This window comes from Drosophila sulfurigaster, chromosome 2R (assembly GCF_023558435.1).
Source record: "Drosophila sulfurigaster albostrigata strain 15112-1811.04 chromosome 2R, ASM2355843v2, whole genome shotgun sequence".
NCBI lineage: Eukaryota > Metazoa > Arthropoda > Insecta > Diptera > Drosophilidae > Drosophila > Drosophila sulfurigaster.
This window is the reverse complement of record NC_084882.1, coordinates 32,169,307-32,181,616: the sequence shown is the minus strand read 5'-3', so window position 1 is coordinate 32,181,616 and position 12,310 is coordinate 32,169,307. Positions and strand designations below refer to the sequence as shown.

General features: G+C 36.9%; 1 protein-coding gene and 1 long non-coding RNA gene across 4 annotated transcripts; one reads left to right on the top strand and one right to left on the bottom strand.

Annotated features, from left to right (window-relative positions):
- Positions 1–342: 342 nt before the first annotated feature.
- Positions 343–11,422, bottom strand: LOC133838069 (Y+L amino acid transporter 2). 3 transcript variants are annotated; one of them, XM_062269025.1, is made up of 10 exons: positions 8,087–8,224; positions 5,613–5,937; positions 4,836–5,082; positions 3,565–3,638; positions 3,345–3,490; positions 3,063–3,277; positions 1,849–2,078; positions 1,532–1,784; positions 1,306–1,367; positions 343–990 (listed from the first exon to the last, which is right to left on the bottom strand). In XM_062269025.1, the coding sequence occupies exons 2-10, from the start codon at positions 5,913–5,915 to the stop codon at positions 988–990; spliced, it is 1,533 nt and encodes a 510-aa protein (XP_062125009.1). In that variant the 5' UTR covers positions 5,916–5,937; positions 8,087–8,224; the 3' UTR covers positions 343–987. The 3 variants fall into 3 exon arrangements, with proteins under 3 accessions (XP_062125009.1, XP_062125008.1, XP_062125007.1); XM_062269024.1 differs by lacking the exons at positions 1,306–1,367; positions 8,087–8,224 and adding an exon at positions 11,125–11,422; XM_062269023.1 differs by lacking the exon at positions 1,306–1,367 and having other exon boundaries at positions 8,087–8,225.
- On the top strand, positions 10,507–11,300 carry LOC133838072 (uncharacterized). The gene is made up of 2 exons (XR_009893909.1): positions 10,507–10,640; positions 10,983–11,300. It is a non-coding gene; the product is annotated as an uncharacterized LOC133838072 (long non-coding RNA).
- Positions 11,423–12,310: the final 888 nt, after the last annotated feature.

The following is a 12,310-nucleotide window of genomic DNA, read 5'->3' as shown; positions in this document are numbered from 1 at the left end:
CCGTAAATATGTTTTGTCATCTTGGCAATGTATCTTGGATATGTGCGAATCGCGATGTACTGAGAATGTGTGTGTGTGTTTGTGTTTGTGTGTGGTTTTGGCCATTATAAGGTAACTGTAACTGTGTAGTTTGTAATCTTAATTTTAGAGCGGCAGTTGGTCAACACTCGGAGTGACCATTCGAAATAAAATACTCTTAAACATAAGAATGAATGTAAGTTAATATAATAAGATGCCATGATTGTGTATTATAAATTGCTGAGTATGCATATTTTCATACTAATCTCTAAAACTTAAACAAAGCACTGCCATCAAAACAATACGATAATTAACTCTTTCGAATGTTAAATACAATTTCATTCATTTTTGTTTGGAACATATTCTTCAAAGAGTTTTTTTCTTGCACTCGTAGCATCAAAATCCAAGTAACATTTAAGCTTTGAACAACTTTCTTCTAGTCGTATTAAGTTTTTTTGTTTAGTTTGATTCCTTGTATTTTCCTTTTTTTTGTTTTTGATTCACAGTCTTGGCAATTGTGTCCAAAGCATTGTGTGTTAGTTTTATTTTGATGTATTGAGTTTTAACTTAAAACATATATAAAAATATACCATATATCTATTCGTAGTAGTTCTTATATATTGCCTGCTAACGAGGCGCTTTTTAAAGTCAACAAATTTCAGAAGAGTTTAAAAAGCGCCAAGCTAACTCGTATTCATATTCATAATTGTCTGGCTACACAAAAGCTTTGTCAAAGAGTTTTCCTCTTTCTGTTTATGCAATTTAATATTTTTTTTTGTAAATGCTATCATTTGCTGTTGGCTAACGTTGCTCTAACCGTTTCTCTTTTTCTGTTTTTTAATGTTTTTCTTCAGCGCAGTCCCCAAGTGGACCATTTTGTGGAAAATCCATTCACTAATCTCTACACCTGAGCTGGTTTCGTCTGCTTGCCGAGTACCATGAGCAGCTTTTGTAGGAAATGCGTGAGACTTACTGCAAAAAGGGAAGAGAAACAAATGGATGAGTGCATTAGTCAACTACAGATACAAATCATAATCGCTCTCTAAAGTCTACTTAAGTGTGCTACAGAAAAATAAATGAAATGAACAAGTGCGAATACGAATGTGAATGTGAATGTGGAAAAGGGATTCAAGTTGTTTGTTGCGTGGGTTTTAAACCCGTTTTGAGTAGTTAGTTTGTTTGTTTGTTGTTTGTTTTAATTTTAGTGCAGAAAGAAGGGCAGGCAGTTTGGTTAGTTGTAAATTGTAACTTAGGAAATAACTAAGATAAGGAGGCAAACTTAAAAACCTTTGACGACGCTTTCGGACGCACAACCATCATCAGTTTCTGTAGTGCTTGTGTGATTCCGCCTAGAAGAATTGCAACGATTATAGGGTACATATAATATAGCGTAAATCATACATTTTGAAAAGAATTGGCAAATTATTTTCATTTGGTGTGTGAAGTGTGAAAAGAAAGCAGAGACAAACATCGAGTGTAGAAGAACTCTTTTTGAAACTCTCTCCAGACTTACCCATGGATTTCTGGAACCAAATCGGTTTGTTTTTCCAGGCAATAAAGACCAAATAAACGGGTATGCTGGACAGTATCATCAGAATGCCGTAGCCAGTCTCAATTGGGCTGGCATACATGGGGACAACGGTGACGAAGATGGTGGCAATCAGATACACAATGGGGAAGACCAACGGCACACGAATGGGGCGTGGCAGGTTGGGCTGAGCCCAACGCAACCAAGGCAGACAAAGCACAGCGACACCAATGCTCAGCTGAAATAGAGTAAGCGAATTGTTTTGATGGATGAATAAGTATAAATTCCACTTCAAAACTTACCCAGGTGGCAAAGCCCACGTAGTTGATAAGCGCAAAGATGTCAGAGACCGTGAGGTAGAGCATGGAGAGGAGAGCCATCGCCAGCACAGCGGGCGTGGGTGTGAAACGTTGGATCTGAATCATCGTTAGAATCTCTGGCATTTGACCCTCGTTGGCGCCCGCATAGAAGAGACGCGAAGAGGTCAACAGAATGCCGTTGACGGCTCCAAATGTTGACAGCGCCACAAAAACTGCAAAAGATTATCAAATATACAGTGTAGCTCGATAAAAAGAACTACAAAAATACTGTTCATATTAATATGTGAATGGAAGAAAGATTTGTGTAAACTAAAAATAATTTATTTTAGAATTTTAGGTAACATTTTTTACTAAACTTTTTACTAAAACTAATATACTTCGAGACATAATAATACTGATAGTAAAATACATATAATAAAAAAATACTCTTGAAATGAGTAAAATAGTATAAAATAAAAAATTATTTTAGAAATCTTGCGTAGAATCAATTTAAAAAAAACTTTAAGTATTTATTTCTTAGATGAAAAATTTTTTTAAATCAGTTATGTCTATTATCAAAAATTAAGCCATCAAAAATAATAAAAATATTTTTCATCAAAAAAGTAATTACTAAAAGTTTTCTAAATTTATTCTGCGCAAGATTTCTAAAGTAATTTTTTATTTTATACTTTTTTACACTATAATTAAAAAGTTATTTTGGTGTCACTTTATAAAATGTAAAACAAAAAGTTTTAAGCTTCTTATAAAAATAATGTTCTAAAATGTTTCTTTTAAAAAAAATTATTCTAAAAATGTTTCTTATAAAAAAAAGAATCAAAAAATGTTACACTTTTAGAACATTATTTTTATAAAGATTTTCACAGTAGTTAAATTAAATTTATATTGATTTTATTTTATACAAGACTCCTAAAAAAGATTATGTACCTAAATTAAAGAAAAGTTGTTTGTTTTGATTTAAAAATGAGTAATAAGAATATCATAAAATGCGCTTAAAATAAAGATTATTAAGATTCCTTATTTATAATTCTCCGTTTTTTACTATTTTGCTAGATAAAACACTGAATAAATTGGTTCTTCCTTCTCCAAAGAGTTCGCCTAATCTTATATGACTCTTCTTTTTTTACTATTAATTGGTTCTTCCCTCCCCGAAGAGTTCGCCCTATCGAATGTTCACTGTATGTAGTCGTTGCACTCACCTGGTATGGTCCAGGCCAGCATGCCAAAGGCGCGCTCCGCATAGGTGACAGCGACCGCAGTGGAACCCAAGACTTCATCGGGAGAGAGAATGGTGTAGAAGGAAACGTTGGCCATGACATAGACGACGGTGACAAGTGTGCAGCTGATGGCAATGGCGCGTGGCAGATTCTTCACTGGATCCTTCAGCTCCTCAATGATAAAGTTCAAATAATTCCTAGCGTCCATAAATCCAATTAGTTGAAAGTCACAAACATAAGCATAAGCGGCTTAAGCTCACTCACCAGCCGTTGTAGGCAAACAATCCGGAGTAGAAGGACAACGCTAAGGATGTGACTTTTGTGTCGCTGTTGTCGAAGTTAAAGTATTTCACATTTCCCATATACAGTTGGTACATTCCCGTTGCAATAATGATAAACAGGGCAAGCAGCTATGTAAAAGTAGATATAGAAGTCAATGTCCTGCCTCGGAATTTACAATCTACAATTTGCAATGTGGACTTACTTTCGCATAAGTAAAGATATCCTGCACAGCGGTGGCCCATTTAACGTCCCAGCAATTGATTAAAGTTAGCACCACTATAAACAGCGAGTAAGAAAGAGATATATGTATGTTTATTGAACGCAATAAGTATGTAAGTGCGAATTGTGTGTCTTGGTGTCTTGGGTGATGTAATAATCGGAGGATTTGCACAATGTTCCACGCTTTGTTGGAGAGTACACAATTCCGCATCATTAAATCAATATAAAAATAAGCAAATGCATATATTGACGATCATTCGCATCTGTCATTCAATCACTATCAACGTAACGCACGTGACATTTAAGAACGCTACTAAAAGTGTAAATACTTAAATATGTCAAGAACTATCAAACGGCATTAAAACATTTTTTAATATGTGGCTAGAATATTAAAAACTTCTGATTTCTTAGGGAACTAAGTATTTGAAATTATTAACTTTCTTTTGAAATATTTATAAATAAATTCCTAATAGTATTTCGGTAGCGATAAATTTTTGAGCGGTTTTTTATGTCTTCAAGAATTATAGAATAATAATTAAATCTCTTTTTGCATTTTTGAAAGCCTATTTCCATAAATGAAAATGTCTTTAAGTCTGTTCAAAAACCTGACATTTATTAATATCTGACTTTAACCTTCTTTTTTTTAAGAATTCTAACTAACATCTAAGCAAAGCCTTATTTAAACAGTTGGCAACATTTTCAAGTGCTCTAGAATACATCAAGATTTTTCTTTGTAATGTTTATTTTACTCTTCAAACAACTGCTTAAAACTTCAAGATATTCTTCTATTTATAACATTTTAAAACGCTGTTGCGAAACTGACATTAACTTTAAGTGTTTCCAAAAATAATTTAATGTTGTTTACTAACATAAAATTCTGAAATTTCTATTCAGTTAAGTTATTCAAAACAATCAAATTATCTAAACCAGTAGCAAAATTTAAATAGCTGATTCTATGGACTACCTTAGAAATATCTAGACTTAACTGTTGCCAATCGATTTGCTACAATCTGCTATATAGATTGTATTATTTTATATATGAATAATCGTACTCGTATTTGTCTATTTGCACTTTGCATCTATTGAAAATGAACGGAAATCGAATCGCCCCCCTGCGCAGGCTGATAAGCCAATGGCAAACACTTTTCGCATGCAACGTTATGTGTTGTGAGTGTTTACTCTGTTCGATTTGGGTCTAATCTATAGGGTCAAGTACGTAGCGGAACATATTTCATTTATTTGTTGACTACTCACATATGCAGCAAACGGCAAGCAGACGTGCTGCATCCTCGGGCGGTGTGCACTCCGGAAAGAACGGTTTCAGCACGTAGGTGCTGAATGTTAATGCCACAATCGCCTGCGAGCAGGGACGCACAATCATGCATTCGATCCACAGACGAATGAACGCCATGAAGGGGCCAAAGGTCTCCATGATATAGGCATAATCCGCTCCAGACTTGGTGATCATCGTACCTAGCTCGGCATAGCAATAGGCGCCAACCTAAAAGAGGAGAATAAAACATAGAAATACTTAAACATTTTTAAAGCGAAGAAGTGCTTAAAGTCAAGTCGTTCAACCCCAAAGTGGCTGTCATTGCAGAGACCACGCAGCGTATACGTAATTTTTATTGAATATCAAGAGCAGCGCGTGCTTTTGACAAGGGCGTGTCAGGCCTTCTTCTGTGGCTGTGTGTGTTAGTGTGTGTGGGTGTGTGTGGGAGAGTATGCTTGTGTAGGAATTTCAATAATTTCATTAAAAGACAAAACGCTGCCAGCATTCGTAATTGAGTGTTGGTCCTTTCAATTGCCAGTCAAGCATTCAACAGTAAGTCAGTCAGTTGTTTGTCTGTTGGCATTTCCATTAAGCTTAGTTGCTCCATATTGTTGCACATCTGTTTAGCTGGCAACTCAACAGGTGTACAACGAGTATGCATATCAAATATATAAGTAGTCCGCATTTGCATTTCAAATGAGTAGCTGACCCCCCCCACACTTGTTGTTTTCTTTCTTTTATTATTCATTCACACTCACCATCGAGAAGAGTCCGGAAATGACCCAAACAATCAGCGCCAAATTAACGCTGTTCGTATACTTCAACACTCCGGTGGGTGAGACAAAAATGCCCGAACCAATGATGGAACCCACGATGACAGTGCAGCCATTGAGCAGACTCATTTTGGCCTTAAGTGTCACCTCGCCACCGCCATCGCCACCGCCTCCAGGCGCAGCATCGTCGCCATCGCCATTGGTCAACTTGGTTGTCGCATCGCCATTGCCATTAATAATGGAACTTTTTCTCGAGGAGTTCTTGCGATTAAGCGACTCCGTTTCCATGTTTGCAGTGTACTTAAGTTACCTAAGAGTGAAATGCAAAACAAGTTAAACAGCAATTAATAAGCAATAAAAATTTATATATTTGTAATTACAAATTTGTTGTGCTTCATACTCTTTTTAGAATGCAGTTTTTTGCTATTTTTAGTTTCGTAAAGTGCAATTGCTTTTGGGAATTGCTTTCAGCAACTATTTATTTATCATGTGTTAGTTTTGCACATGGCTCTCTCTCTCTCTCACTTGCGTAATTACTCATGTATCTGCTAATTGTGTTTGATGTTAATTAATTGAGCAATATCAGCATGAAGCATCCCTAAGACAGCTCAATTAAAGTTTGTTTTTTTGCTCTACACATAATCTAGCGCAAGAAATCTCAGTAGAGAACTTGTGAGCACGACTTTCAGCTGAGTTGAGTGAAAGGCAATTTAAGGTCATTGGCCAGGGTCTATGTAAGTTACATACTTTGCTTGTTTTTGGCAACATTTTGCTCGCTTTGCCGAGTTCATGTGCCATTCCAAAATGAAACCTATGATGACGTCTGACAATTTCAAGAGCAAGAGCAAGAGCAAAAGCGAGAGATATCAACCCGGTACTTGTACCTTGTCTATAATCACATCAACACAACGCGACCTCATTATCAGTTACTTGGCTGGATGAGGAAACACACACGACTCGAGTCTGATGTGTTTTCAACGAGTTCGTTAAACCACGAAAAAAAAGCAGAGAATTCGTTGGCATTTTCTTTGGTAGTATTTTGATTGATTGAGCGCGTGTTGCTTCATAAAATAGAAATTGCGAAATGTAAACATTTTCCTTTCGGACGTCCGTTTCAAGGTTGTGTAGAAAGCGTTAAAGCTTCACCCACCTTCTAATCTAGCTGGTTTCGATTAGGTCACAATGTTTGCAAACGAACTATATATGAATAGTATAGTAAAGTCAGGCACTTCCTCTCAGGCAAGAACCGGCACTCGGCACACGCTTTGCATAAATTAGCATAACATCAAAAGCGAGAATAACAACGGCGATCCAACAAAATAGAATAACACTTTATACTTGTAGTATAATACTTTTTTATGTTAGCTATGTGAGTCAACCACATTGAGCGACAGGTAGCAAACAAAACAAACAATACACTAATGAGCTGCTTGCTATACACATTTTTAATGCAGTATCTGCAGTCTAGTTTCTTTTTTATAGTGCTACTAATTACTCTACTAAAGGTTTTCTTCTTGACGTCATAGTTGAGCGACCAAGCGTGGAAGCATGGAGGGAAAACAAAACAAAACAACACCCAAAGAGTTGGAAAATCCATCAAAAACGTTGATGCAATCAACACCATTTGCTGACCGCAGTCAATAAATGCGAATGCGAATAGTTTTCAATGTAATTGGGGGGTTTACGCTGCGGAAATTTGCAGTTAATATCATAGAATTATAGCGAATATCGCAAGCATATCTCGTTGTCTTAGTCATGTGGCGTTTTTTGCGTAATTTGTGAACGTGTGAAAGGCAATTATAATTGTAGATCATTACATGCAATTCGTTCAACTCTGTCTCTATAAAGCCTTTCACTCTTTCCTCAACCATTAGCCCGACCCAAAAATCACTTTACTTCTTTTCTGTATTTCTTTGACGGGGGGAGAAGCTAACAATACAATTGTTGTGTGTGTGTTAGATTGACTCACACAATTTCAATGCCCATAAATAGCACAAAAAATCCATTAATTTTGTTACCATAAACAAAAAAAAAAACGAACCTCACACACACAAATAGTTTTCCAGCTAATCTATAGTGCTATCAATTTGCTGCTCTCTGATTTTGTTTAATTCGACTAGATCCATTTCGCTAATAAAGTTATTATACAACCTTTAGATTAATGACAGTTTTTTTCGCTTTTCGGAATTTAATTTTAAAGTGTAAAGTGTATTTTAATGAATTGCGTTTATTTTCCTTTTTTCTTTAGTGTTTTTGCGAAATGTTGTTTTTGATAGCTGGATTTTTATAGCACGCTGTTGTATATAAATTTGTATTTTATGCGTTTCTTGTGGGTTTTAAATTCAATTTTCAACTTTGTCTTCTTTTTCGGTTGTTCGAATAAACAAAATTTGCTTCTTTTGCATTTTGACCAAGATTACACACAGTTGTTAAAACAATTCGCTGACATTTATGACTACCTTTATTTCTTTTCTCCCCCAGAGAGATCAAATACGCGTCAGAGACACACACAGAAATCCGTTAAATGCTGCGACGATTATTTAGTTATTTAGTTAGTTATAAAGCCGGAGAGAGAACCGCACGCAATCAACGAATGGAGCAGACTGACAAGAGCAGCATTGCCTGCTGCCTTGTCGAGGCATCTTTTGCGGCGCAATCTCAGCAGCAGAGCAGAGCAGAGCACGGCCCTCAAACCACCGAGCGAGGTTCGGTCTAGCCGACTGTTCACATCACCTACACAGCGAACACACACGAAACGTAACGAAGCGAGAGCTTTAACTCGCTGGAGCTTTGGGGTTAAGTCGCTAAAGCTCTTTGCACGCTACATCGAACTTGTTGGAGGTTGATATTATATTATGTGTGTTTGGTATTATGGGGAGAGGGCTCGTTCGTTTCTAACCGGCATTTTTGAATTTTTAATTTTCGTTGACCAAAAACGAGTTTTGTTGTTGTTGCGTTGTCGACGATCGCCGCATTTCTTTTGTGTGTTTTTTTGTGTTTTCGACAGAATTTCTTGTTGTTGCCCAAACAAAATTCGTGCTGTCGCTTTTTTTTATGATATTTCTCTTAACGTGTGTTTGCTTTTAATTGTTGTGCTCGCAAGAGCAGAAGCGGAAAAGGAACGCAACGCGACGACGTTGTTTTTTGTTTTTTATCTAGCATATACTCGCGCAATACTTGTACGCAACTCTAATTAGCTGAATGCTGCCTACCTGGCATCGCATCTCTCCTCACTCCCCGCTGCATAACATACATAAGTGTTAGATACGTGTTCGAAAATATATATCAACAGTCCAAGTCTAACTGTACCGCGAGCTGCAGCGTTGTACAAAAGCATCTGTTTGCCCACACACACAATAGGCAAGTGTATCTTTCTCTTTCATAAGACGCGCTCGCTTTTTGTGTTATGCAAATTTGATTTGATTTTCGCGCGCGCATATTCAAATCCCACATTCTCACATCTTGACTATGCCCTATAATTGAATATATCCGCATTTGGGGGCACAGAACAAACACAAACACAACGAACGCCTTGTCTAAGCTCGTCTCGATGGCGACAAAAGTGTCTAAAGTTGCAATTTCTTTCGCTCGGAAAATAAAGCACACAAATAGCCTACGCAATTTGTCTGCCTTTGAAGAATTTATTTCAAATTGTATTATTATACTGGCATTATTTTATTCAACTGGTCGAAGTTCGCTTGAGGAATAAAGGTTCGAGCTGAAAGCAAGGCTTTTTCAATACCCTGCAGTACAAACTTAAAGGGGTAAAGGGTGTTAAATAAATATCTTTATTGATTGTTTGACGTCTCTAAACAGCAAGCAGTGTGCATAAGTGCATCCATTTTCTGCATGCACTGCTTGTAACGATAGCAGCATTTCCGCAAGCAGTTCTTACGCTTGCATATGGGTAATTCCATGGCGAAATTTTGTCCCGTGCGAGACTTTTACAGTTCACTGCAGTGAAAATAACATAAACTGAAACAATTTTAAAAATAAGTGAATGTTATTCTTAAAGCTCTAGATAAGCACTATATTTAGAGCTAAGATTGATTTTAGGAACTTGATCTGTTTTCCGATAAAATATATAATTTCGTTCATTTTTGGTTTTGCGTACGAATCATCAGAAAACAAAACAGAAAAAATCCCAAAACCATTCTTAGCTCTAATTAAAGTACTTATCTAGAGCTATAAAAATAAACTTTTCTTATTTTCAAAATTGTTTCAGTTTATGTTATTTTCAATGTAAGAGTCTCGCACGGGACAAATTCCGTTTTGGAATTACCCATATGCTAAGATCCTTCTTATTCACTTCTTAAACAGGGTATTTGCTAGTCTATAACTCACTCCATAAAATGGACAATGATTATGGCACAATCTCAGATTCATTAGTAAGTGTATAGACATAAATTAGCGACAATTGACGCGTCGCCTGCAACGTCATTGAGCGAGGTACTTTCGAGTCGGTAATTTTAGGCGTTATTTTTATCAAGCGGTTTAATGTATGCAATATGCTCGCAGATCAAGAATGAAATTAGAATTTCAACTGGTTAGATCGTTGCATTGATTACTCAAGTGGCTTACACAGATTATTTGTTTATATTGATTTAACGAAATGCTTAAGAACTTCCCAAGTGTGACGATGCGAAAACATTCTCGCCAAGCGTGACAATCTACCAAGTTTATTCAATTAACATTATACTAGAGTGCGAAACCGGTATGATTAGTTCTACATTGAAATCACAAGTTGTCTCCTTCCAAAAACAACAATCATCTTCTCTGTGTTTGATCATAAATACTACAAGGGAATTGTACAAAACGCCTAAAAATAAACTTGATACTTCATTAAGTCGAATATTCGTATATTCGACATAATCGCTTTCATCTTGACACATTGATAAATGGCAAAAAGTATCGAAAATACAAAATACAATAACTTAAGCGCTTTTATTAAATTACGCATCGGTTGCACCTTGCAAATGTCCAATAAATTAGGCGCTCTCTGTCAAGGTTAAGGTAAGTTAATACCCACAAGGGTGGAGAGAGAATTTTGATATGCGACGCATATCTACACACCCTTTAGGGTGTGCAGGGTATTAATTGTGTGAATTGATATTAAGTCGAAGCTTTTGCGGTTGCTCAAAGTTTGCTCAGGTTTCCCATTTGACCATATTGCACAAGATTTTTACTATATAGGTATGTGCTATATATATGGCAAAGTGGCGCCAAAGCGTCTCGCAAAATTGTGCCGACTAGTTGAAGATGTGGGTGACTGTCGAGTGACGTCACAGCTGTCGTTTTTTACAATAGCTCTGACGTAGATTGGAGGCGTGTTTTCATTTACATTTTTTTTTTCAGCCATGTGCGTTACATCTTTGCAGACCAAAAATAGCTTTGCAGACTGTGTGATAAGGGCAAAGTTCTTTTTGGCTACCCTTCGGCGCCCTAGAAAACGTTTGAAGGGCTTCGCTAATTCTTTTGTGTCGTTGTGAAAACTTACGCTACGCTTTTTCTGTTTGCTGCTGTTTGTTTTTAATTAAATGCAAACAAACTTTCACACACTTTCTTTCACTTGGCCAGTGTCAAGGCCTTAGCATACTTTTGTTGTTCCAATCTATATTTATCTATTATATATGATTATGCAAATGTTTGTATTTTAAAATAGATATTTTTTCCCACGCTGATTCACACTGTTCTGTTAAACATAGCGTATAACTAAGACACGTTGTCTATATATTTGTTTGCACTTTTTTTTTTCGTCTGTGTGTGTGTGTGTGTTACAAACAAATAAGCTTCAAGTCGTGTCCACAGTTCACAGAGTACTGAAAGCCAAGCGCATGGCCAAAGCGACAGCTACGACAACAGCTACGATACAGCATCAGAACACGAGAGAACGAGCAGCGTGGAACGAGAACCAGTACCAAAAAAAAAAAAAAATCAAAAACGTGAACGCGAGTACTTCGACTTCGTATGTCTTCTGATAAGAGGGCGTTAAGAGCAGCAGCAAGAAGCTTACAGTTTTGTGCAAAAAGGAATGCCACAAAAAAAAAATTTGAGAAAAAGGTCGTCGTCGTCGTTAAAGTTTTGTGCTTTGGCCAGTCACGTTGTTGTTGCTGTAATTTTTGGTTCTCAACAAACCTTTAGCGTACTTCAAATTATACGTTCCTCAGCGCACAACAACAACCCCCTGCGTTTCCCTTCTCATCTTAGGCATTCATCAAGGGTTCTTTTCGTTTCTTTGCGTTTCACAAATTATGTCAGGCAGTTATGCCATTTCTTCAGATTTGTCTTTTGCGTTCAGTTTCAGGTTCAGGTTCGCGCCTTTTGTTTTGCGCAGTCCAGCATGCCACAATGTGCTTTCCATTGCTGTGCAGAGAGTTTTGTGTGTTCGGACTCTCGCTTGTTCTTGCTTTTTGTTGTACCTAAGGTCAGCAATGTTATCCAATGCGCAGGCGTCAAATTAAGCTCTTTATTTATGATTTCAAAACTTGATAACGATAACATTGTTGTTATCGATTAACAAGCAGTGGCTTCCGTTTGATTTTATCGTTGGCAACTTCTGATAACATGCTTTCAAATACGCCATCTTACTCGCCATAGCAGTCAGCTTGCAATGCGAAGCAATTGTGTGCACTGCTTGCGCATTGCACTGCTTAGCATCAGAGAGTGTTTGTTTATTCTACTTC